Here is a 26,028-nt window from a genome sequence, read left to right as displayed (position 1 = left end):
AAAACCATAGCAAAATAATATGAATGTATCGTTTTTCAGGTACGCAAATACTAAGTTAAAAGTGCAGTAAGCGATGCTGCGCAAAGATTGTTGATATTTGAACTCAACTGCCAAACAAATACAACCCCCACCCTCTTCAGAAGCTCCGCCCCCAAGATTCACAAACAGAGAACTACTGGAGAACTACATTCACATGCTGCCTCCCCCCTCCCCCCCTACCATCATCTGACGCCGCCTGTTGCTGATAGGCTGGAATAGTGTTTTGTGCCTCGTGCACTACTTTCTGTTTGTTTTCCATTTACACAGCCAGGGCTGTGTATTAACAGTCTACGGTATTAACACCGGATTTTTTTTCAGCGCACACAGAAAATAGAGAGCTAGGCGACCATGAGGAGGTATTCACTGAATTTGACAAAAAGTGTATTGGATTAACATCACTTACTGCACCTTTCATGTTAACTAAAGTAAAAGCTCACTTTTACATCAAAGGATTACTCACAAGCTCATCTTGTCCTTCTCAGCTGCTACAACCTCCATAAAAGCTCTGGTGATCTTCATCTGTTTGTGATACTGTTTGACCTGATCCAGCTGTGCTGCTTTCACCTGCACGGTGGCAGAGGCATCCAGCTGTGCAGCACTCCACTGTCCCTCAAGTCTTTTCAAGGCATCAGGGTCACAAATGCTGGCACCGCTCACCGTTTTCATAGTAGCCACTTGCTCCTGCACACAGCGCCTGTAGTCCTACAGCAGACAGACATTTTTGTACATTATTTTATATTTGACTTCATTTAGAAAAAAAGGTCAGTTGCACCAAAATGAAGTACATTTTTATAAAGAAGGGAAAAGGGCTTAACAGATCATACCTCTGCCTCCTTGAGTTGTTTGGCCACTGCGGTCACATCGAGTTGTGCTGGTTGATAACGACATGCCAGAACGTTTTGGACAGTTCGTACCAATCGAATCTCTGGTTCACACAGAGAGGACTTCAGGTACCAATTCAAATTAATGTGTGGGGTCCGCTATGATTGCAAAGACAATAAAAATGGGTGATAAACTATTCATGAAACAAAAAGCCGTTAAAACACTGTATGTATCTGCTGAGTAGTTTGGACTGGAAAACGTCTGAAAATACAAAAAAATGCCTGATTCAATTTCCTCAAGCACAAGCAGATGTCTGTCATAGCTTGTTTTGTCTGACCAACCAACCAACACCCAAAACGTATCAATTTACTATTACATAAGACAAAGAAAAACAGTAAAATCCTCAAATTTGAGAAGCTGGACCTGGGGAATGTTTGGTATTATTGCTTGAAAAGTGATTTAATTTAGTGATTACTAAAGTTGCATTAATCTATTAAGCTTAGTTTGCTTGGTTTACTTTTAGTCTTCTGCTTGTTCAAGGTTATACATGTCCTCATGGTGAATAGCCTTTCCAGAATTGGCATCTTGGCATCAAAAAAGAGTCAAACTGTGCAAGTGACAGACGTTATGCCGTGAGTAATTAGACCCATTAGAGACCCTGCAGGAAGTCATTGTATCTCATAGGTCCATCCTGTGGACCTTCCTGTCAGCAGCATCATGGGAATATACAGTACACAAACATCAATCAAAACACTGCTGCTCTTATCTGGTCTCTGTTTAATGCAATTATAATTGACCTCTTCCTCTTTTTGGATACTTGAAGCTATGCTGTTAAAATCAGAAAACTCCACTCATTTCTATGTCCAAAATATTGTGCAACTACAGAAAACAGAAATCAGTGCCATGAACTGTGAAATAATAATCTTTTTTTCGGTTCAGAATGTAACCTTTTGTACACACACTCTAAATCTCAGACTGTGACAAATCGTTTTTTAACCCACCACAACATGTTTTCCAACAGTAGATCTAACTTTGAGAAACGTGCGGCAAGCAACTTCTTCTTCTTTCTTCTTAACCAGTTCATACTCACATTTATAATGTTACTTCTTTCCACCAAGCTCTGGACCTCAGACAGAACATCCTGCATGGTGGACTTGTGTTTGTAGGACTCTGGAGATCCACCTGTCGCCTCCCCGGTCCGCAGATCAGCTGTCAAGCCCTGCGCTGTCCTCTCAGGCTCCATGCTTTCTTGGCTCTGACGCTACATACACAGAAGACAGGGTGGTGTCACATTCTAGCTTCCTTCTTCCCTGTGTTTGTCCACAGAAAATAAGAGCATCCTGTTCTCTTCCTGCTCTACAGAGCTAAATATTGCTATGTTGCCGGTGGCTTGGCGAGTCAGTACAGTTAACACAAGAATGTGCCTAAGCAGGGAGCAGTCTGCCCCAAGGGAGAAGGACTCTAATTTATCTATGAAGTGATTCCTCCCTTGCTTCTTTTAAGGAATAAGTGATCTGTTATAACTTGGTCAGACAGGGCAAACACCAACATGACATGAACTGCTAGGTTACTGGATTACAAACATGGGAAGGTAACTTTTGAAATATTTTGAGCAAGACCAAGGTGTGCCTTAGAGCAGTGCAGGTAGAGCGGGGAGAGGATTTGAAAAAGTACAGCAGGTTTCTGATTGGCTTTGGGGGGAAAAAACAGCACAAAGAACAATATCTTCTACTGTTTAAGTGTAAATATATCTATAACAACTTTAGGTGGAAGACGATGAAGGTAACGATTCTTTCTTTCTAGAAGCCTTTCAACAGCCGTCCGAAAGAAGCATTCCTTAGTGGGGTATTAAAGTTAAAACCTCTCTTATATAATCTATGAATACGTTTTTACAGCTTCTGGACACTATATTAGTGTACCTGTATTTACGGTTAAATCTCAAGCAATGTAAGTTGTAAAATTACATGAACTCTGAGATATCTGTGTTATTATTATTATTATTTTTTTCTATTTTCTAATCTATTGGAACTGTCCCTTTAACTGTGATCACTCTGATCGGGCAGCTTTGAACTTCTTCACTTCCCCAACGCAGCACTCTTTAATCAGCAGTCAAATTCAGTCAGTACATTTATAATTAATGATCTCGTTAAGTTCAAATATTTTGGTATTTGGAGGAACATTTTTGGACACTCAGCATTCATAAGGGGGGAAACAAATGCCAGCTTGTACAGAGAGAAGGTGCACTGTTATTACTCACAATAATCACAGGTTGTCTTAGTGTGAAATTCCTCAATTCCTTTTGAGCAGGTAGCTTGTACTTTTAAAAACATCTAATGACTGAAAGGTTCTACATGAAAACATTCAGGCAACTCTACTTTGTTACGTGGCAGTCTGGTTCTAAGTGGTCCCCTGTTGATAGAAAGGCCAAAGAAAATGCTGGCATGCTTTGATTTTTTTTTTTTTCCTGGTAGTGAATATAGGCACTTCCTTTGTTTTTTTTCTATATGTCAGTGCAGGCCTAGCTGTCATATTTCTGCCTCATCATCTTTATTTTTGCCTTTTTTTGGTTTCATACCTAATGTTTCATCCGTCTTGGAAACGTAAAGGATAAAGGATCCTTTCTATATTTTCCATGTTTTCTTTTTGGTAGATTTTCTTTGTTACGACTAAGGGTCTTCACTGACTAAGGGTTTTCACTGTTAAAAATGCAATTTTGTGTTTTGTTGCATACTGTATTGCATCATTTTGTTCTGTGCCGTTAATAATTCATTCTGTGCAATAAACAAGGCAATATGCAACATGGATTCCATCCATCTGCCATGAGAAAAAACACTGAATGAATAATGTGCCTCAAAAAGATGAAACCCAAAACTGTATGAATGGACTTTGGCAAAAGTTTGACATTGAAATGCCAAATGGTGGGAGGAATAAATATACTAAAAGCAACTAAGTTTAGGATAATTTAGGATAAAATAACACTTGCAAAATGTCAGGAAAACCAACGTATCACTGAACACACCCTCTGATTAAAGGTAAGATAAGGAAAGAAGAATGGTTTGTAAATGTCACAGAAGACCCTGTTTGGTAAGTGTAATTTAGGAAAGAAAGGACTGTGGATTTAGCCGGGGCATCTGGCCCCTCTGCCACCATAGGTGACAAACCTTTGTCTACTGTTCAAATTCATTCAAAAAGTTCAATAACCTTTGATTTTAAAAGCTGGACAGCAGTCATCAATGATATAGATTTTGGAAATGATCATGTTATATATCAGGACCTTTAATAGGGCATCCTGATGGCTTAAAGGTCTACTGGCCGCTGACCATGAAATCGCAATGTCGCATGTTTGAGTCCAGCTGCGACATTTTGTTGCATGTCCTCCCTGTCTCTCTCTGTCCCTGCCTTCTCATTTCCTGCTAGCTCTCCACTGTGTACTACTAATGCTGGAGGCTAAAATGGTGCCCTAAACATTTAAAGATTTATCAGGATCATTTTCAAGCTTTTTTGGTCTAAACGTCATACCCAAATTAAAAGTGGTACAGCTCCCATATACTTTGACACTCAGGGATGTGCCTGGTATCATTGGAAAGGAAACACTCTCAAGTTTCTGTTACAAGGGTCAGGGTGATCCTAGGCCTTACTGACGCAGAGTTACAGAGGCTAGAATGGAGGGTTTCTATTTCCGTCCAAGTCATACATCTGTAAAATTATTAAAATACACTGCTGTAAACACATCTAGTGAGATACAGACAACACAATGTCATAGCCACATGTCTCAGATTACTACAGATCCAGAAGCCAAAAGACTCAAAAGAAATTTTCTACATATATGTCTATGCATTTTTCTGATTTCCATTTAAAAAGTGCAAAGAAAAAAGCCAATAAAGTACAAAATAAAACACTTCTCAAATACACAAACACACCCACATCAATCATACACATACTTGAAATAACTATATACAAAAATATATAGAAATAAGTTATTATAAATTGCACAGGGTGTGATATGCTTATAGGAGGCCCTGTTTTTGCTTTGACACAGCGCCAGCCATTACAGGGTTAACATTTCAGAGGCAAATGTGGTATCTATCTTCTTGTCTGCTCATTGGCTAAAAAATGTGGACGGGTCTTATAGCATTTAAATCTAACTGGTCCGAGCAAATGTCGATCGTTTTCACGTGGGCTCATATCGTGTCAGAGGACTCTTCAGCTTTCACAGGCAAACCTGCACCGATTGGCTTATACCAGATGTCTATTGAAACCTAAGAAGTCAGTGAATACAGTGACTCCCACATCAAGTTGCTAGGAGCCTCAGGAGAGAAGCGAGCAGTGTTACAAGTGCGGAAATGAAAAACAGTTTAGCGATTTTCCGTTGTGAAAACGTCAAGATTGTGAGGCAAACAGCGCGTTTTGGATATGATGGCTTGGATATTCCATTTCCTTGGACTCTTGGGGATTTAAGAAAAAAAAGTTTTGGGCAAAAAATCCCCGCAGTGGCTAAAGGGACAAGGAAAAAGTTATGGATGCACTACACACCAGCTGCGCTGTTTACGCTGTATTGTTTTATTTTCTTTAACTTGGTAGCAGTTGTGTAACTGTTACCAAATCATCTTATGCTTTGTGTGTGGGCTTAATGGAATCCTGAGAGTCTAAGCTTTCAATTGGTGTGTCGCATGGCTGTATATTTTGAAGGGTTAATGCTTTAAAGTTATAAACGTTTATGAATGGAGGTTACAGCGACGCCACAGCCACAAGGTGTACCGTACACGGTACAGTGAACGTTAAGATACATTTCAGGGGTCACAATCATTTACAGGATGCATTTTCACATTTTCCTTCTTCCTATAGGAAGAAGAGAAAGAAAATGACTTTTTGGTGCAACTGTTCACTAGTGGCAGACATAGGCAACAGGTGACGAAGGGCAAGTAGACATTGCTTTGTTTTGAGGGGTCATAATCCAAAATGGTTTGGGACAAAAGACTAATTCTGAGAAGAAAAAGAAGTATAACTCAGAAAAGATAAGTAGAACATCCATTATTTTTAATATGACATCTACCTGTCTCTGTGTCACCTCTGCGTCCTCCAGCGATGCAGGTATCTTCCATTTACTTTCTTCAAATAGCAGCGTAGCTTTGTTTCGTCTTTCTGGCACTTTTAAAAGTTTGGACTTGGTGCGTTCAGGGTCACTCGCTTCTACTGTTGTGTCTCCCTCTGCCATCTCCAACTGCCCTGAACCTGTGCTCTGTGCAGTGTCAGCAACAGTCAGCTGTTTAGCAGGTATTTGTGTTTCAGTAAAGGCATCTCTCTCCACAGTGCACAAGACTGAGCTCATTGTTTGCTCTTTAGCGTGACAGAAATCCGTCGTCTCCTCTTGTTTGACGTACAGAAATGTTGTTCCTGCTGCGCCGGTAAGCTGACATTCAGCAACAGTGCCACATGATTCAGAGGAATTCAACAGCTCATTGTGCATTAATTCATGGCGTTCTGACTTTTCTTTGCATGATAATTTGGCACTCGTAGACTCAACCTCCTCCAATTCTGTACTAACTAACGCCAAGGGGTGTTCTGACAGTGAGTCTACCACTTGAGAATCGTTTAAGACACAACTCTTTAAATAATGGATTTTCAAGTCTGTCTCATCTGATTCAGGACTCAATAATGGTGTAAAGAGTTCACATTTCTTCTCAGGAATACTTAAAGCTTCTGTGAGCTGTGAATCACAAAGCTCTGCCCTCTGTGAACATCTGAGTACATCTGGACTTCTGGCTCCAACACTGTCCTGTGTCTGGAACTCAGGTAGCTCCAGGTCCAACACTATTGTAAATACTTTATCTGGGCTCGCACTGATATCCTCACGGTATTCCTCGGTTTCTGGAGCATCAGTAACTGCCTCACATGTCTTTGATTGTGCTGCTGGATGAAGGCTTTTCACGTCTGTTTTGTCTGATTCTGGACTGATTAAGAGTCCAGATTTACTTGAAACGTCTCTAACCTTCACATCACCTATCACATCACAAAGCTCTGCTCCCTGAGAACGCCTGAGTGCATTGGCAGCAACATTTTCATTTTTCTGCATGACCTGTGGCTCCATGTCCAACATTATTGAAAACACTTTCTTTGGGGTTGCACTGAGGTCCTCACAGTGTTTCTCTTGTTCCAGAGAATCGCTAACTGCCTTAAATGTCTCTGATTTTGCTGCTAGATGTTCAGACACATTTTCAGGGGTAGAAAGAGGGACGGTGTCAGGCTTTGTCGCTGGGGATCCAACCAGGGGTGTGACATTGTCTGTACTTATAGCGGATAATTCTGAGTCCTGGGTTGAGGTAATGTCTTCCTGCAATGGTTCAGTGTTGTCTTGCCGATCTATTAAACTCCTGTTATGAGTGATTAAAGTGTTATTTCCAGAAACTATCTTGTGCCCACTGCTTAAAGGATTGCTATCAGTGTTCAATGTGCCAGTATCATCTTTTGGCACACAGTAAGTCTTGGAGTTTATTTTTGGTGGAGTTGATGATAACTGTTGTGAGAATTGATTCTGGACCTCTTCTTTGGCTGTTTCCAAAGTATCTTTGGTTTTAATTGTGTTGTCGTTCTGATCACTTTCAGAGTTTTCCTCGCTGTTTATTGCAGACGGAGAAGCAGGAGGAAACATGGCCGCAGTTCCATCAGGTGAAGCTAAGCAAACTGCGTCACTTTCACTTCTAAAAGTTTCTTCAACAATTCTGCCTGACAAATATTTGTCCAACTCCACTTCAGAATGAACTTTACTCATCTGTGAAACCTGTTAAATTGAACACAAATATTTACCACAAAATGCATGTTTATCATTATAGTTACGTTGGATGGGACAATTTTGTGACCGAGGAGAAACTCACCAGGCATTTTACATTTTCGAGTGCAGGTGTACTTTCACTGATAGCATCTGAAGCACTTTTCTCCAGTTTCTTTGTCATTTTTGCTCCCAGGCAGTTTAGAAGAAAATCGCGTTCTGTGAGCACTTCATGAAGACCTTGTTGAAGCCACAAACCCTCATCCAGAGCTGTCTATGAGAGCACAGACAGATATATAAAGTTAGAAAAGACTTTAATATAAGTACAATATATATTTTAGAATTGAAGTATTCAAGGTAATTGCAATGTATCCTTTGAGAAAAACACAATCTTATGGCAATCCATCCAAAAACTGTTAGGACATTTCTCTCCAAACCACAAAAGTCAACCTCATGGTGGCGCTAGAGTAAAAGTCAAGGCACCACCAAAGTCATTAGGATTCATCTTCTGGGCACCATGAATGTCTGTACAAAATGTTCCGACAATCAATCCAATAGTTGTTGAGATATTACCTCCAAGAATGAACCCCGAATCATATATAATTGATAAAATGGTTACATATACAAGTTGAACATTTACGTAAGTTTGTATTTTACCGTTAATAAATGGTTGCAATATTATTTAATAGACATTGGTATAAAAGACTGGCAAAACCAAATAGCAAAGTTGGAGTAAAGCTTTTGGCAGCAGCAGCTGGTAAAGCTGATGGAAAAATGAGTCACAACATGTTCATGATCTTTAGTAATGCCAAAGAGCAAACCTTTGCAAAAAGTTGCCAAATCCTCCCTGTGAGGACTATCTATTATGTTAACCATGTACCAAACAGAAGAGACGGTATTCCTCTTGTAGTTTTATTTAAGAGTAGAGGATGGACCCGTGGCATTTTAAGAGCAGCTCTACATAAGATGTTAAAGTCCTGCGGGGTAAAAGAAACCATAGGTTTTTGTCGTAAGCCAGATAGTTAATAGTCTTGGTATTAACACAAAGTGCAGGCGGAGATGGGATTGGATGGCTATAGAATATGAGTATACTGATGTGGTTCATAGGGTGGATAAGGAATAACGGATAAGGATATTCTACATTTTTCTTATTGACAAAAAATCCCATGAAAAGACCAAATAGCCAAATGACAAATGTACATTTACTCTGGCAGCACTCAGACATAGGGATTTTGTAAAACAAATGTACTATTTACTCCTGTTTGAGTAATGTTTGTGAAAAACTACTGTGCCCAGCTAGAAATTACTGCATCTTTTTAAAAATTGAAACTATATATGTGACCCTTTTTCTTTTTATTTATTTTTTTTTATTTACAGATTTGCATCGTCTGTAGGAATCTTGGCTTGGGGCTGAGAGTCTGAAAGTATTAAGAGACGAACAAGCCCATTGTTGGGTTTGAACTTTGCATGGCCTTTTTTTACAATAAAAGTAAAGAATAAGGATGCCTTATCCTTCAAATTGAGCTTAATACATGGGATCATATTTTTGATGACATTAACTTCTTTGTTTCAATTTGTCTGTTAAATTATGCAAATGAAAATACATCTAATATCAGATTTATAAAAAAGGAAAGAAATAAGTTTTTTAAGCTTGTTATATAAATGTGAAATAATTGTTAACATTCTGGGTCTTAATAAATAGTTTAATAGACTAATAGACAGATGTGTTGACACATTGGTGTGTTTCACCTGGCTGTTGGATGTTGGTTCAGCTTGTACTGTTTGGCTCCAATTCTGCAGCTGATTGATGACCTGTCTCACCCTGTTGGCAGTGTTTTCGGCAAACTCCTGCTTCCTTTGTAGAAAAGTGGTCATGAGGCTACAGTGAGAACACAAGAGAGAGAGTGAGAGAGAGAGAACAAGCAATGAGTTCGGGAGAACGGACTGAGTTCAAAAACATAGTTGTCTCTCCCTTTGAATAATTACACTGGAAATTACTTTTCTATCAACCTCTCAATAATCCCACCATAGGCCCAGACACCTCAGGCTTTTTTTTTTTTTTTTTTGGAAGAAGAGGCCCTCTTCCTGATTTGTGGAATAAAACAATTACATTTTTAGCTGGATGTATGTCAATATACTGTACCGCCATTCAAGGTAATCTTACAATAAAAATAAAAAGTCACCAGAAAACTCTAAAATGATATGTGATGAAATCAGATTATTTCCTGATAGTAAATAATGAGGTAAAGTACCTGTCGAGGTCTTTAGCAACTGCATCAACAGTTAAAGTGACATCTGCAGGAAGCATTTCTTGTGCGATGCTCGAATCTCCAGTCCTCTGCAGGTCGTAAACTCTTGCAGCCAACTCTGTCAGCCTGGTATCACAATCCTGAGAGAGAGCGGATGTTTCTTTGATGCTTCTATGCTTCCATATTCCCCCGTTACCTTGTTATACACTTATTATTTGGGGATATAGCAACATTTTATAGGATGTTTTAGCGATACCTGTATTGTATGCCACTGCTGTTTGAGCTGGCTGATATCAGGCAACACTTCACGGATCCCACACAGATTTTCCGCCAGGTCTTTCAGAGCTGTTTGTACACTGGTGACCTCTTCCTTCACTCGTTGAACTCTCTGGTTGCTGTTTTCTGTGAGTGCCAGTTGTTCTCTGACGCTACTGTCTAGTGCCCTCTTGTGGTTTTGGAGGTTGCTGACTTGCTGGGAGAGGCTGGCCTGGGCCTCAGCTGTGGAACTGGCTTTGATGGAGTCCTGGAGCGTTACAATTTGTACAAGGTCTTTTTCTATGTCGGTTACTTCTTGTAGCAAAGCCTGAGAAGTGGAGAGAGCGACAGAGAAACAGAAATACAATATGGGTGGCTTAATGTTGGGAAATTCTTCATCCCCCTTCATAAAATAAATGTCATGGATTTAATGCAGAAGGAATGTGAAAATGAAAAATGTGACAGAGCTTGTTTATGATTCATCAGGTCAGTTTACTTAATGGACCTCACCTTCAGAGCTGGTACATCAGTGGCCAGTCCAGCTGAGCTTTCTGTCTGGGTTTGACAGGCTGACATTCTTTCCTGCAGGGATGTCAATTTATAGCGGCAGTCCTGCAGTGACTGGCCAAAATGTTCCTCAATACACACACCTTCATCGAGTCGGGAACACACACCCTATGGACATTTCAGGCACACCAAGCAACAGTCAGATTATTGGAGAGATTATTTATCATCTTATTTATTTATTATTTTGATTATACTAAACCGGTGGTTCCTACATCCCATCAGATGAGCCCAAGTATCCGTTCAGCAGCCCAACCTGTCATGTCCTGAATGTGTTCATTTCAATTGAATTTAAAGTGGATGTTAACATTAGGCTACATAAAGTGAATATTGTTTGAATATTTTTTTGTTACAACTGAATTGTTAATGTTTAGGTTAGTTTACGTCAAGTTCCCATTCCTACTAATATCTATTTTAATACATTTCAACTTTCTTTTACCTAATTAATTAAAATTTGTATCCATTACTTTAACTTGTTTACTTTTGGCTAATTCTTTCAGTTAAAATACCTTCATCTAATCAATGTAACTACATTAACATTACTTTTAGGTAATTATTTGACCGGTTTATCCATTTATGTTAGCTAACTATGTCAACTAACTAGTAACTAGTTTTTATGCGATCTAGATGGCAACACATTGGTGTTACAGCTGTCTCAGATTAGTGGGAGGCATGTGCCGTGCAGTAAACCTATTAGCAGTTGGTGGCTGGTTACTGTGACAATACATTTACTAAAGATCAGCATCACACCAATTTGTACTCACATTTGTATGTTTATTTTCCTCTGGTGGATACATTTTTTTTAATCAAATCATAATTTATATTTTGTCTAATTAGTTTATCTACTCTACAATCTTTCCATGTACTTCCTGGCCACTGCAGTAGAGCCTCTTGGGGTACAAGTACCCCTGGTTGGGCATCACTGTACTAAAACATGATTATAACTTGAATAGGATAAGTTTTACCTTCAGCTTATCCATCAGTGATGACCAGCGGGTCTCCAGCTCAGCCGGGGAGGGATCTTTCCAGATGGCGTCGGAGGTTCGTGCACCCGGCTCCGTCTTCTGTTCAGCCGGGCTGGTAAGAGTTACTCGCAGGGATTCAGCCTCATCCTGCAGTTGACGGGCTAGAAGGAAGATTTGCCTGCACTCAGAGGAGCCGGGCCAGGGGAATAAAGTGGGGAGCTGAGCAGTTCTGTGCTGCAGCTCCTCCACTCTGCGGCAGGCCTGCTGTCTTCGGGCCAGGTCGGAGGAGGTGAGGTCTGGATCAGCTTGTAGAACACTGAAGCACCAAGAGAAACAAAAAGAGCACAACAGGCCATTCAGAATGCATGCAACACCTTACCATGGCAGTTGAGGAGTATTTTGTTGTGCTATTGACTAAAAATATGGTTTATAGATAAGGAGTAAATTACAACAGTGGTAGAGAAGCAAGTTAAAGGTTCAGATAGGTGATATGATGCAGCTCTTAGTGATAAGGAGCAGATCCAGGGGTTGACCCAGCAGGTAGCGGATGGCATTAAGAGTACAGAGACGTCTGGCCTTCCAGACAAACTGTGTGGCCCCTGACAGTGTGTATGATGTGCCTTTTTCAAAGTTTGAGAAGCTATTAAAAAGTGGCTGGCAGCCGTATCCTGCCTCAGCAGTGTGGTCCTATATGAGAAAGATATTTTTGGAGCTCCTTATAACCACTTTAACAGAGTTTAAATGTTCTAAAGCAAGGCTGGAGATGATGTAAGAGTCTAGGAGATAGAAGTACTGAGTACAGAGGCGGGGGGGAAGTGGAACCCAAGCCAGGCAGTTTTACAGACTCTGGCAGCACTCAGACATAGGGATTTTGTAAAGCAGGCAGAGCATGGGAGTGGGGGAGTGGGGGGTTTGGACTAAGCCGTCCACAGCCTACTGTACATGGAACAAAGCATCAGCAGTTGGCAGGAGGAAACTGGTAGTAGAAGAATTACAGAGATAAGAGGCTGCTAAATGTGCAAGATAAGTCTCTCAGGCAAAGCAGGACCAGTGGATGAGTTGGGAATGCGTTGAAAAGAAAGAAGAAAGAAAGAAAAAAAGTTAGCTGGAGGGAAGTGTGGTGCATGGATGCATAACGTGCTTCCATTTCCTTTAAAATCTTATTAAATGGATAGCTGAGGACTCAAAAAAGGCGGTCTTAAAGGTTTTCCCTGGCTCCACTCACCTGTGATAAGGCTGAACTGACTGGAGAAGGTCCCTCCACTGCTCCTGTGTTTTCTGAATGCTTTCCTGAATGTCCTGTTTCAGGTCATCTCCATCACACAGTCTGTGGCTCAGACAATTTCCAGTAACTCTGAGCTCTTCAAGACGAGCCTCCACCTCTGCCGTCACACTTACCACAGCCTGAAATATTTTTTTTTATATATTATATTAGTTACAGTGCTATCACACCGATCTGTCACTGCAGGGACTGAAGAACGTGTTTCTGATTGTCTTTTATATCCGTGCATTCAAATCCACCATTCCAAAAGGTTTTCAACAACAACAAATGGACACTCCTTATTGAAGAACAAGTTGAAACAAATGTAGATGGAAAGAAAGACGAGCTCTGTGTGGTCACACCCTTGTATGACATTACACACCACTGTAACAACTGCCTTTTAAAATGACATATGTACAAACTAAAAAACATTTGTTATTTAAAATACTCCTACATTTATTTATAATTTTAGAATGACCAAATAGGTACTTGGCTAACGTGATTGAGACTAAAGAAGTTAAGATATGCAGAGAAATTGAGCAGCTCAGTCAGTGGTTAATGTTTTCTTACCCGAGCACTGTGAAGTCTCTGCTCTACGGGACTTTGGATACCGAGGTTTTCACCAAGTGGAGAGTCAACAGCTCGTCTCAGATCTCCAACCCAGGATTGAGTGGACTTTAAAAGAGTCTGAAACACCTCGACGTCCATGCTCAGAGAGCTCTGCTTCTCCGTGGAGCCACGCAGTACGTTGGTTTGAAAGTTGTGGTATCGTTCCAGCAGTTTTCTGCTCTCCTCCACCACAGCAGACTGCTGAAGTGTGCTGCTTTGTAAGGATGACACAAGCTGATTGAAGGCCTCCGTCCTCACCCTGCAGGGGAAAAACATGGGCAGTGTTGATGCTCAGTTATTCACACTTTCAAATGTTAGTGAGGGGACTAAAACTGAGCTTTGTCTTTTCCAGGGCCAGAATATCAAGGATGTACTAGCATGTTAAATAAGTATAAGTGCTAAACCAAAATCAGTGTGCTGTCAAATAACATCTGGATCCGAGGATATCATGAAATATGTTTCTTTGGCATGGCTTTTGATATGTATTTGCACTCAATGTGTAATTGTTGTCTAACCCTGTGTATTTTTCTTCTTTTTGAGCGGAGCTGTTCGGGAACACAAAATTAATTTCAGTGTAAAGTGACAATAAAGTTGTACCGTAAAGAGGGAAAAACTTGTCACAACCTGCAGCTTCTTCAGGCTGTACAAGAAGAAAACTAAATAATAAATTTCACCTACACCTAATCAATACTTTTGTAATGAAACCATGTGTTAAGGATGAGAGATTATCTGTCATGTCTCGTCCCTGTGTCAAGTTTTTGTTTTTAGTTTGTTTCATGTTTCTGTTTAGTTTTCCATTTCCTGTTTTATTTTGAAACTTACCGTCTCGTCTCATTTCAGGTCCAGTGTCTTCCTGGTCTTTGTTCACCTCCTTCTTTGTTCTTTTCCTTCCTGTCTTGTGTATTTAAGTTCAGTCTTTCCTTTACTCCTGCGAGATGGTCTGTTTTCCTAGTGTGCAGCCTTCGAGCATTTTTTTCCCTGTTTCCTGTATTCCTGAGTTCCTGTTTCCCTTGGATTTTTGACCATTGCCTGTTTTTTGGATTGCCCTTTGCCTGTCGTTTCTTGGACACTGTTGCCTGAAAGTTGTATTAGCGTGCTAATAAAACCATTGAACTTTACTCACCTGAGTCGTGCATTTGTGGGTCCATTTTTTGGCTTGCGTGATAGTCTGCATCAGTCAACATGGAGTACACACTTATACAGTAACTGTACTGCTATGTGTGTGATGTGACGCTGCACCTTATTAAAAGCTTTAACTAGCAGTGAGCTCTAGACCTTATCTCTCCAAACAGTGTGTTTAATCTGGGTTACATCATTTTATTGAATTTATTATTTGAATATTTAACAGCTTTTAAAATTGCTGGCTCCTGCACCATTAATGGAAATTCGACCGATACTGTTTTTTCAAGACCGATACCGATTATTAGTAGTTACTGAACCGATATTTGCAATCGATATGCACATACAATGAAAATGAAAATCTTTAAGTCAAAATTAAGATTTTGGAATGTTACAAAATCCAACACAAAACTTTGTTTAAATGTTTTAAGCAATTATTTAATACATTAGAAACTTTCAAAATAATACCCAGTAAAAGTCAAAGTCAGATAGTGTTGTGGGCGGGACATTAAGTCAGACTCAGTGGTGAGTGAAACCGAAGCAGAGGGACAGACACAGAGCTTTAGCCGAGCCAAAGTAGCACACTTTTTAGTTAATTAACTTTATCGGTTATCAGGCAAATAAAACGCAGATACAAATAATCTGCATACTGCCAAAAAATGGGCGATAATCTGCCAGGGCCGATAATTGGTCTATCTCTAAATTATATACCTCGATCTACAATTTTCCAGCCTTTTGTGTGACAACAAACAGTCATGTAGTTAAGGATGAGTCAGTTTTAGGAAATAACAGGCTGTACAACCTCCATCATACCTGACTAATCCAAATCACAACACTGAACTCCTGCAGGCTGTTTGAGCGTGCTTGGTTAAACTGTCTTCCTACTGCAGATCTTTTTTTACTTTAATTCTACAGATTTTAGTTGTTACTTACTACGGCCTTCTGGGTCTAACTGAACACATTTGCATGTACATTATAATTTAATTTTTCCATCTTTTGAAAGATGTTACTATCAGTTAGTGAAAATATCAACTGTAGGCACTACAAACTAAATATGCAGAATATAAGGGTGCACACTGCCTTACAACATAAATAAACATAAAGTCTTGACATCCAGACCTCTGCACAAGATTTGCTTATTTCCACACAGGGCATACATCTGGAATCAGAAAACAGTTTACCTTTGTTGAAGTGCTTCCTCTTGCAGGAGACTAAGATCCTCCTCCTTTGCTGCTTTTTCCTCAACACCTTGCAACCATTGTTCCAAATGCTCACCTTCCCTTTGCAGCCTACAACACACATACAGTATCAATGCAGGCATGCACATTACACAGACACATATGTACAGTATGCACAATACACTGTAGAAGTGACACAGTGAGAAAATGCAGAATAAAAAACAGACAAAACAAGTTGAACTTGTCCCTCTGTCTTATTTTATCTTTAGAGTTTGAACTCTATGAATCCCTAATGAAGACTTTTTGTACTCAAAACGAGTTTCAAGGATAAATCTGGTGATATTCTGTATTTTTCTCGACATAATCCATAAAAAAAGACCAAAACCAACAATGAAATGATCTTACTAACTAAGTTTTGCCTGTATAAATGAGCCACACTGTTGCACTCAGTGACATGTTCCTTAATTAAAAAGAACATGGGCATCTTCCTGCTGCTTTAAATATTCAGTAACCCACCAAATCTGCAGCTGAAATAAAGCTCAACAAATGTACCACTTACTCCTGCTTGAGTAACGTTTGCTAAAAACTACAGTGACAAGCTGTTAGCCTTTAAATCAATTGGAGGTATACACAGTATATACAGTACTAAAATCTAAAGACCCAGCACACGAAGTAGATTTATTTCTGTGTAAACTTTCAATATGTTTAAAATGTGAAAATGCAAAACAGAAGTGCAACAGAGCACTTACAAATTAATTTGGATTTGTGGTCAGACCCTGTGGTCTGCTTTCACCTATTAGTACTGTCCAACGTTTTGTTGTCTTGATTTCCTGAAATCTCTCTTGAAAATAATGTAGTGTGTAAATGTTGCATGTTGTGTTGACTGATGTGTGTATGCATGCTGCATGGTTGTGAAAAGACGTGAATCAACATTTCTGTACACATTACATGACAGTTGAATTGAAACATGAACGTGAACTTACCTGTCCAGAGCCTGTATATTCCTTCCTGTCTGTTCTTCCACCTCAGAGAAGAGCTGGTGGGTGTATCTGACTTTATCCTGCAGCAGAACCCCATCCACAGACAGATTCTGTAGGCTGGCTGGACTCGCTATGGAGGCCATAACATGCAGATCCTCCAGCAGACTCTCTGCCTGCTCATCCTGCGTCTGGAGCTCAAAAAGTAGATCCTGTAGAGGAAAACAAGTTACTGTTAGTGATTATCATTTTAAAGCATAAGTTATCACCGTCTACTAAAACCAGAGCTTTGCTGTCAAACTTTAAATCCACTATGTGTAGAATATTTACATGATTATAGCTTCTCTCAAATTATTTTGATAGTAGTGTTAAGTATGTTTATTTTAAGTGTAAAATCACAAGTTTCTCAGTACACTGTACAAGTGCGTAGTACACTTTGTAACACACAAAAACTAAATACAAATTCTATTTACCTTGAGTGTTGCAAGGACGGTTGCAACATCTGAACCACTGAGAGTGAGGAGGGAGTCCTGAATCTTCCGGAGGGAGTTCAAGCATTCAGCCATCCGGGCAGTAATTTGTCCCTTAGCAGCCACCATCTGCCTGTTAACGTCCTCAGCTTCAGAAACAAGCTCCTTCAGCTGCTCTATCTTCTTCCTCATCTGGGTCTCCACAACCTAGAAAACAATAAGTCAATAATGAGATCTGCTGTAACACCATCTGATCAACTGTATCTGTCAGCATCATTTCAGCCTGAAACAGCCACACTATATGTTGTACCTGCAGCTCCAGAGGGGGCTCTGTGCTTTGAAGATGCGCCTGAATCTCAGTGACTCTTTGGTGGAAACGCTCCATATTCTCCTCTTGGTTCGCAATCTCATTCTGGACACAGTTAGAGGGAGACGATCATTGTTTAACACAACTGTAGAAATCTAGAGAACACTTAACCTCCCATTTTAGCCCAGACAGGTCCAAACCTGTGTATTACAGAATGAAACAGGGAGACAGTTTTACCTCCAAGGCCCTGATATTGTCCTCTGTCTGAAAGGATGGAGACTGAGCAAATACTGCGAGTTTATTGGCTGCCCAGCTCTCCACCTCTGCTCCCAGCTGGAGGACCCCATCCCACAAAGTCAGGCCAATGCGTAGGTTTTCAAAGTGGGAATCTGTTCTTTCTGATATCTGCAAGAATTTGAGGAGAGGTACTTTTTATGTAGCAAATCCTGCTTGAATAGTAGGTAAAATGCTGAAGAAATACACTCTTAATACAATAATCCGCAAGACAACCTGAAAGATATTAGCTATAACATATTTTGTACATACCATTTTCAAAAATACTTGCAAACATAATGAAAAAAGATTAACATTAAAAAGGCAAAATGATTATTCAAAAACTAAAATATTCTGTGACAGAAAAAGACACTTGTCGTGGTGGCAAATTGTGAAAACAAACACAACCAGATCTTTTGATGAATTGAAATATAAAATACCACAGTCATGAAAACAATAAAAGCTTTGTAAGTTTTGTAAAAAAATGGCGAGTTGAAACTGAAAGTGTGAAAGTGACTGAACTCACATCCAGCCAGCGGTCCATAATAGCATCCGCTTCGTCCTCAAAGGGAATGATGGTGCATTCTGGGATCTGGCGTAGATGAGTGTGAAGCTGCCTGCAGACAATACGGACCTCCTCTATGCCGTCTCCGAGACCAGTCAGCTCTGCTTTTATTTCTTGGACCTAAGAAACCATACACGCACGCGCGCGCACGCACGCACGCACGCACACACGCACGCACACACACACACACACACACACACACACACACACACAGAGTACATATGAAACACACTCAACCAAACTGTAACTATCATTATGAATGATGTACCAGGGACACATAAATGATTTGGTTGACCAACAACTCAAACTTACAAAACAGAAGTCTTCCTTAATGAACCTGAATGAAATGAAAAGTGCGGTATACCGTAGTGTGCAGTCTCTGCAGGTTGTCTTTCCCCATGTACGAGGCTTGTTCACTGATGGTGCTTTCAGCCCTCTGCAGTGTCCCACTCAGCTCCCCGCGGATGCTCTGAAACCTCTTCAGCAGCTCTGTTAGGGCGTAGCACCGCTCCAGCCTGTAATGTATGTGATCCATAACACAACACTCACATTCACCAAACTCAGCAAAGCACTGTATAATTTGGCATAGCAGTACATCACAAATGACTGAAACTTCTCCCTTTACCGTTCAGTTACAGCTTTTGTGGCCTCCTCCCAGACACCCTCCACCTCTCTGGTTTGACTCACATCGGGTATTCCTGACTGTGAAGATGCAGCTTGTATGTGCTGTAGCTCAGCGAGGCCGCCAGCAAGGCGACTTTCCAGCTCTGTCAATGCACGTGTCCTGCAGGAGATGAAACAGGAGATGACATTCTACACCACTTGTTATAAGTTATTATTGTTTTATCATACCACTCAGGCAATTCTTGCACAATAAAATAATGTATAATCCAATTAGAGTATTTTGATTTTGATGTTGTGGTGCAGCTATAAAAACATGGAAACATGGCATCTTTAAGCATCACATAGCTCCAAGGGACTGTTGTAATAAGCAGATACAGAAATGTATTTGTTGTATGTATGAAATGTAATGAATAGAAAATGTATATTTTTTACTTTAAAGCTATGTAGGGGAGAAATTTAAGAGAGAACTCATGATTCATATTGGTAAAATGATGGACTGAACTCTAACAAACACTAAGAAATATTTGTTAATGGCCCCAGATCAGTGTTGTACCTGTGCTGCAGAGCAGGCAGGGTGGGCTCCTGTAACCTCAGCTGCTCAGCTGCTTCCCTTATCTCCTTCAGAGAGCATAACAAGACAACTCTCCTCTGGGCCAAACTCTCCTTCTCTTCTCCCTCTTTCTTAACCTGGCTGCTTCTTCGTCTTCTCTGGTCCTTGGCTTTTACGACATCCCCTTCAGACTTCCATGTTTGAGCCTTGTGCTCCTCCTCCCTTTGTGTCTTTGTATCATTATCTCCTTCCAGCCTACTCCTTTTGGCCTTCAACCCTGCCTCCTCCTCCATCCTACTTGGAGTGGGATGCTCCTGCTCCTGTGCTCCCCTCTCCTGTGTTGAATCTTCCCCAGTTTTTGTCTGACGTATCTCCATAGGATTCAACTCCTGGATCTGCTCCCTTCCCACTGGAAATAACTCGTGTTTTCTGCCCTTCTTCCTGGCTCTCGTCAGCTCTTTCTCGACATCCACAGCTTGCTGGGACAATGATGTCACCAGATCCTGGCATGTCACTGTTGCACCATCCATGGTCAGAGTCATCCCCGCTGCCTTTAAAGTGCTGTCAACACTATCTGATTGCTCTGCAGCAGTCTGCAACCTCTGTTGCATTGCTGCCTGCCAAGACTGTCTCTCCTGCTCCCAGTCGGCCTCATTTTGCTGTCTGCTGGGGTCCTGGTTGGCCAGCAGGGTTGTGATCTCGGCCTTGACTTCCCTCACTGTGGCCAGGAAGTGATGCAGAGCATGGGCAGCTGGCTGAACCTTCTCCAGCCGCTGTCTTAACTGCTCAAGATGATGGACACTGTTGTGGAGAGCCTGGCAGAGGGATGAAGGGGATGTGGCATGGGGCCCTTGTCTTTCCTCTTCAGCTCCTCTTTCTGATAGCCTTCTAATTTCAGACCGCAGTCTATCATCCACCTCCTGCGTAACACAAGAGGGATGAATAATAATGTTTGCATATTTTACTCTCTAAATTGAAGTGTTAGTTGTTTGAAAAAATAGATGTACAGTACCTTTAAATCAGATACCAGGCTAGGATCAGCCAAGGTAAAGGAGGATATGTCCACAGACTCTCTAATGATCCGCTCCAGTTTTTCTGTGATCAGTGCCATCTGATCATCTGCAGACTCCATTAGGACAGCAGCTTTCTCTAGAGATGTCATCCTGACAAAAAAAAGAAGTAAATAATATGTTTTTATTATGTATAGTACTAAAATATGGTTACTGGTTACTCCATCTGCTGATAAAGATCATATAATATAATTGAAAGCTCCAGAACAACTACAATATGTACCTTGAAGTGAGATACTGTTCTTGTTTCCAAGGTCAAGAATATATGTTAAAACTAAACCTGAGTCAACATGGACGAGAAGTGCTTAAAGTGCGCAAACAAAATGGAAATTTGAACAGCTATGTTTCCATGAAAACTGGGCGAAAAGATGATGTGATATGATCAAAAGCTCTGGAACGGCTAGTAAATGGACCTTAAGATGTTTTAAGGTCAAGAATGAAATTTGAAACTAAGCACATTTACAGTCCTGGTGAAATTGAATTCTGCATCTCAATACACTCAATACAATTATACAATATAGCTGTTGGGTTTAATGAATAAAACCAATAAACCCATTGTTATGTGTCTATCAAAAATGTGTGGTTTCTACTGGTAAATTAACTTTTTTTGAAAAATCACGTTCACAAATGTGCTTATGTCTTCAGAGATTAGTCAATACTTTGACTGTGTGTGCACAGTGTTTTATTATCACTTATTCTTTAAATATACAGTCATTCAGAGTTGTGTGATGTCTGTTTTTCTTTGTTTTTTGTTTAATTGCGTCAACTGTACAAACTGTACCTGCTCTGTAGGCACATTTGCTGTTCTCTCCACTCCTGAGTCAGCTGCTCCCAGTCTCTTTCCGCTTCGCCCTTATCTTCCCTGGTGATCAGATGGGAGAACTGGGATAGCTGGGCATACTGGAGCTCAAACTCAAACCATAGTGCCTCTGTCTCCTGTTTTAAAGTCTGTTGAGGAGCGAAATGTTCACAAAGCAATCACAGCGGTAATTTGATATTAATAATAAGTGTGACCTTGTGAGCAAATGACTGCTTAACTACAGTTTGGTTTTAGGTTGTAGAAATGCACCGAGATGCAGAGAAGCACAAGTGATGCACAGCGTTAAGAGAATGATTTGAAAAGGTGACATTCTAATGGTATCGAACAATTGCTAAATGAGCTGTTAAGTGGTGAAGTGATGCTTCAACTTGCCTGTAGTTGCTTCTTTTGGTTCTGCAGGGTGGAGATGGTGACAGGGTCTGGGAGAAACTCCTCTGAATGTTGCTCGTTCTTCTTGAGTTGCGACTGAAACACCAAGCAGGACTTCCTGTACCTACAGTGAAAGATTTACACATTGTTTCAATATCACATTGTCTGACACTGAAAGGCTACAAGGGAACAGAGTCTGCTGCAACTTCTGTGGCATCAAGATCATCTGACTAGTGTCTACTATTTCACTACTACTATTTTACTATACTAAAACAAGGTACACGGCAGACTGTTATGTGGTTAGGGTATTTCTGAGGCAATAACATGTAGTACACTAACAACTATATAGTAAATATCTGTTAAAAATATATCTAAAACTGTCACTGTCAAATGAGACTACTGATCCAAATGACTTCCTTAAGGCCAAAGAAATAATACATTTCAATTTTGGATTATGTTCTTCTGCACTAATCTGTCAGTGCTAACTTTAGCTCACATGCTGACAGTTCTTCAATCAACAGAATAATAAGTACTGAGATAATAACCCATACCTTTCCAGTACTTCCTGTGCAGGGGAGTGCTCTTCCTGTGGTGGGGCAGCTGTCTCTGGGATGACGGTCCACTCTGCCTCCTGCTTGGTCTCCACAGTGTTGCCCCTGACAACCGCCTGGGAGATGAGAGAGTGGCATAGTAACAGTCCAGTGAAGAAAAGAGGAAAAGAAGAGAGCCTATCCAATTACTGAGGATTAGTGCAGCTGGTGCTGTGTCTTATACAGGTCAGCCACACCCAATGACACTGCTGAGTTTTTTTTCGGACCAGGAAGACTTAAGGAAAAGCCACTTTAAATGCAATGTGTAAAGTAAATCAGATTAATTTAGGGTACTTAACATATGCAACATACACAGTCTAATATAATTAGCTTTATACTACAAGCCACATCATGGCATTTTACATTGTGTCACCATTTCGCTGGAGTGGTTGCAGCAAAAACTTATATTAATTATTATTAATTATTATATTAACTTATTAACTTATCTGCACAGGCAAAATGTTGAGATAAAGAAAATGCACACTTATTCTAGTAAGGTTCTGGTTCGCAGGCAGGAATCAAACACAAAATCACAACTTCCTGATTAGCTTAAACTATGATCTACTGTTGAGTCCAGACACTGGTGGACAATCCTATTCACATAACATGTCACATATAAAATACAATACAAAACGTTAATGCAATGTTTACATGAAGGAAGTGGCAATTAAAACTGAAACGGGGAATCTAAACATCTTCTAAATCACAGTGAGTGTGTGCTACATCTAAAGGAAAGTGGACTGAAACCCCCTCGATCCTGACCACACAACTATAAACTATTTGGGATAATTTTACTTCACATTGCATGATGTGTGGGTTAAAAAAAAAAAAATCTTCAAATGCAAATAGATGTTTCTAGGAGCTCACAAAGTAATAGCATACCTAGTGGAGCTGAGAAAATCAAGAAAATCAATAAGGGAATCTCTATAAAAGCACCTATGGGCTCTCTTCCTACCTGTATATGAGTTTGGGTTTGCTGGTTGCTCTCTGTGATATGCAGCAGGCGAGCTTTCTGCGGCTGCTCTTTGACTCGAAGTGAGGGCTTTAGTTTCCCCCCCGGCCCACAGCCTCTACGTTGTATGGGGTCATCCCCACTCTGTGTTGGGACCTCCCGAGCTCGCACTTGGAGGATATCGCCACAAGGCTGCACTGACACAGCACCACACGCAGGTGAGGGGTCTTTTTGTGGGCTATCCACGCTTTGTTTCTGTGGGAGTTTGTCGGCCGACGCGCCAGTCGCTCTCAGCGGGGTGGTTCCCCGGAGCTGCCGTCCCCTGCTGAGTTAAAAAAAGGTTTATCAGGGGGAGGTCGGGGCCAGTCAGTTAGAACCACTCAGTCCTACAGGAATCTCTTTAAGATTAGCAGACTTGAAGAATTACAGAGTGACAATTGTTAATAAATAAACTATCTGCTTCAAATAAAAGATGCAGTTACACTTAAATTCAATTCACAGTTTATAGACAATGTAAACTGAATGGTAATTTAAGGGAAAAAACTAACAACATTAGCCAATTAAAATGAAATTTTCTGTAACTAAAATCTGACGTTCTTCCTAATTAGGAAGAATGTCAGATTTTAGTTACCTACCAATAAGTAGCTTTAGCATAGCCAAAACACAATTAAAATTTGAAGCTCCCTTTCTGAAAGATTATTTTCCAACTTGAATTGGGATTACATTTGAAATGAGCTGAAATTGATGTACCAAATACTGTACTTACAGCATTAAGATTGGACTTTATGAGAGCTTATTCGAGGCCCTGTTTGGTGAAAATCAAGAACTTGAACTTAACTTGAGGTACCACTTGACACATGTCCAAATATGACAGAGGTGACTTTACCCATGATCTTCTCGAGTGAAGAAAGGCTTGTACAATGATTTTAAAACCATTGCATCAACAACCCAAATATCCGTCATGTCGTTTTTTTTTTTTAGGGTGTGTATAGTTAATCTTTTGACTTGCTGGAGTTGCAGTACATTTACAAATGTGGGTGCTTTTCATGGTATTTTTCTCAAAGCCACAGACTTTCAATACATTTCCTTGCTTATCAGAGCCCTGGCTACACTTGAGAGTCTGGCACCATAACACAAAAACCAAATGAGACCATACCAGACTGAAGGAATGACATGCATAACCCTTGCTTCAGAGCAGAGCATATGCATGTCGAAATACATGTAAGAGACGCAGATCATGTCTAATATGTGACACTTCATGATGTATCTACTTAGCATTATCTTACAAGTCAGATGGGAGCACTGTGTCACTGGATTCCGGTTCTTCATCTGATTCCCTCAGTTGGTCTGTTGCTTGGCAGGAGGATTTCCCTGGTGTGAGTGTTTCACACAGCTCTTGGAGTGATTCGACGTCAACAGATGCAGTTCCGTCCATGACAACCTGGGAGTAAATGTGAACGTAACTCAAGTATCTTTTTGATCTTTTGCCCAAATCCCACAGCTTGCCAAACAGCACAGTCAGATGTTAATGCCATGTTACGGAGTTATGACGAATACCTGTTGCTGCAGCAAAGAGTCATGGTCAGTCTGGTCAGTGGCTTCGTGCAGAGCGTTAGTTTGCGTTTCACATTGCACAACATAAAACGACTGCTTTCCCACTCTGATCATAGACCACAAGATAGGAACAAAGGCCGCCATTTCACTACGTACATCCTGAGTGTGACACAAACAAAATGTAAGTGGTGCCAGGTTAATCACGGTGTATCATAGCTGTTAAGGGAACCAGTAAAATACTGAACCAATTGGGCTCTTCAGTTATGAATATGTGCTAGAGTGTTAGAGGTGGGATAACCCAAAAAGTAAGATATTGTAAAACAGTTAAATGAAACCTAACTGGAATGGATATTATTTATTATTTCATTATTTTACAGAAATAGTTTGACATTTTGCGAAGTTACGCTTATTCGCTTTCTTGCTGAGAGTTAGATGAGAGGATTAATACCACTCTCCTTTCTAGTGGGTGTAACAGTCTTCTGTGTACAGTCCCTGTCATACCTCCCACTGCTTCCTGACTGAGTCAGAGAGGAGCATCAAGTCCTGGAGTTGGGGCCCAGTGCAAAAGGTCCCTAAACACTCCACAGCACCCAGGAACTCATCGAGGATGGCAGGCTGCAGAATCTTTAAAGCCCTCTGCACAGAAAGACATAAAGCTGGACAAACATGCGCAAACAAAACTGGCAGCTGTGCAAAGCAGAACACCACAGACCTTTAAAGATCGTGTCCTAATTCTGAGATTTCGTTTTGAGTTTCCAAAGGCCTGGATGTTGTAGTAGGAAACGTATTTGCTCTGGTTTAAGCATTCGATAAGCATCACGTGGTTAGAAAGCTGGTTTTACTGTCACGTTCAAATGTCTTTCACTAGCGGGTGCAAAAGTGGATTGTTGGCAAATGATCAATTTGCCAACTGCCAAAAACGATTCAATCTCTTTCCTTTCAGATGTTTGATTAAAGTTCAAATAAAAACAATTGAAAAGTAAATCACTGTGAATCACTATTCATACATTTACTTTTGTTGATATTTTTGTTGAAAGACTTTTAACAAGATGGATAAAGAATAAATGAATTCAGAGATAA

General features: G+C 40.4%; 1 protein-coding gene across 1 annotated transcript in view; it reads right to left on the bottom strand.

The window, feature by feature from the left end:
* Positions 1-26,028, bottom strand: part of syne2a (spectrin repeat containing, nuclear envelope 2a) — a 95,503-nt gene that overhangs the window by 56,289 nt on the left and 13,186 nt on the right. Inside the window, exons 23-51 of the mRNA XM_078274639.1 lie at positions 25,450-25,584; positions 24,952-25,107; positions 24,681-24,835; positions 23,398-23,719; positions 22,404-22,519; positions 21,856-21,976; positions 21,445-21,611; positions 20,606-20,756; positions 19,597-20,513; positions 19,045-19,203; positions 18,784-18,934; positions 18,381-18,539; positions 17,819-17,986; positions 17,585-17,686; positions 17,278-17,481; positions 16,811-17,016; positions 15,831-15,938; positions 13,492-13,789; positions 12,886-13,064; positions 11,661-11,976; positions 10,642-10,806; positions 10,133-10,459; positions 9,880-10,016; positions 9,377-9,506; positions 7,734-7,901; positions 5,915-7,639; positions 1,952-2,122; positions 864-1,019; positions 500-741 (exon numbers count right to left, since the gene is read on the bottom strand). Of these exons, the coding sequence (XP_078130765.1) occupies positions 500-741; positions 864-1,019; positions 1,952-2,122; positions 5,915-7,639; positions 7,734-7,901; positions 9,377-9,506; positions 9,880-10,016; positions 10,133-10,459; positions 10,642-10,806; positions 11,661-11,976; positions 12,886-13,064; positions 13,492-13,789; positions 15,831-15,938; positions 16,811-17,016; positions 17,278-17,481; positions 17,585-17,686; positions 17,819-17,986; positions 18,381-18,539; positions 18,784-18,934; positions 19,045-19,203; positions 19,597-20,513; positions 20,606-20,756; positions 21,445-21,611; positions 21,856-21,976; positions 22,404-22,519; positions 23,398-23,719; positions 24,681-24,835; positions 24,952-25,107; positions 25,450-25,584 (7,511 nt within the window). The remainder of the gene's footprint in view (positions 1-499; positions 742-863; positions 1,020-1,951; positions 2,123-5,914; positions 7,640-7,733; positions 7,902-9,376; positions 9,507-9,879; positions 10,017-10,132; positions 10,460-10,641; positions 10,807-11,660; positions 11,977-12,885; positions 13,065-13,491; positions 13,790-15,830; positions 15,939-16,810; positions 17,017-17,277; positions 17,482-17,584; positions 17,687-17,818; positions 17,987-18,380; positions 18,540-18,783; positions 18,935-19,044; positions 19,204-19,596; positions 20,514-20,605; positions 20,757-21,444; positions 21,612-21,855; positions 21,977-22,403; positions 22,520-23,397; positions 23,720-24,680; positions 24,836-24,951; positions 25,108-25,449; positions 25,585-26,028) is intronic.

Source organism: Sander vitreus, chromosome 18 (genome assembly GCF_031162955.1).
Source record: "Sander vitreus isolate 19-12246 chromosome 18, sanVit1, whole genome shotgun sequence".
Classification (NCBI taxonomy): Eukaryota; Metazoa; Chordata; class Actinopteri; order Perciformes; family Percidae; genus Sander; species Sander vitreus.
Note: the sequence above shows the minus strand (reverse complement) of the source record. Positions and strands in the feature narration are given on the sequence as shown.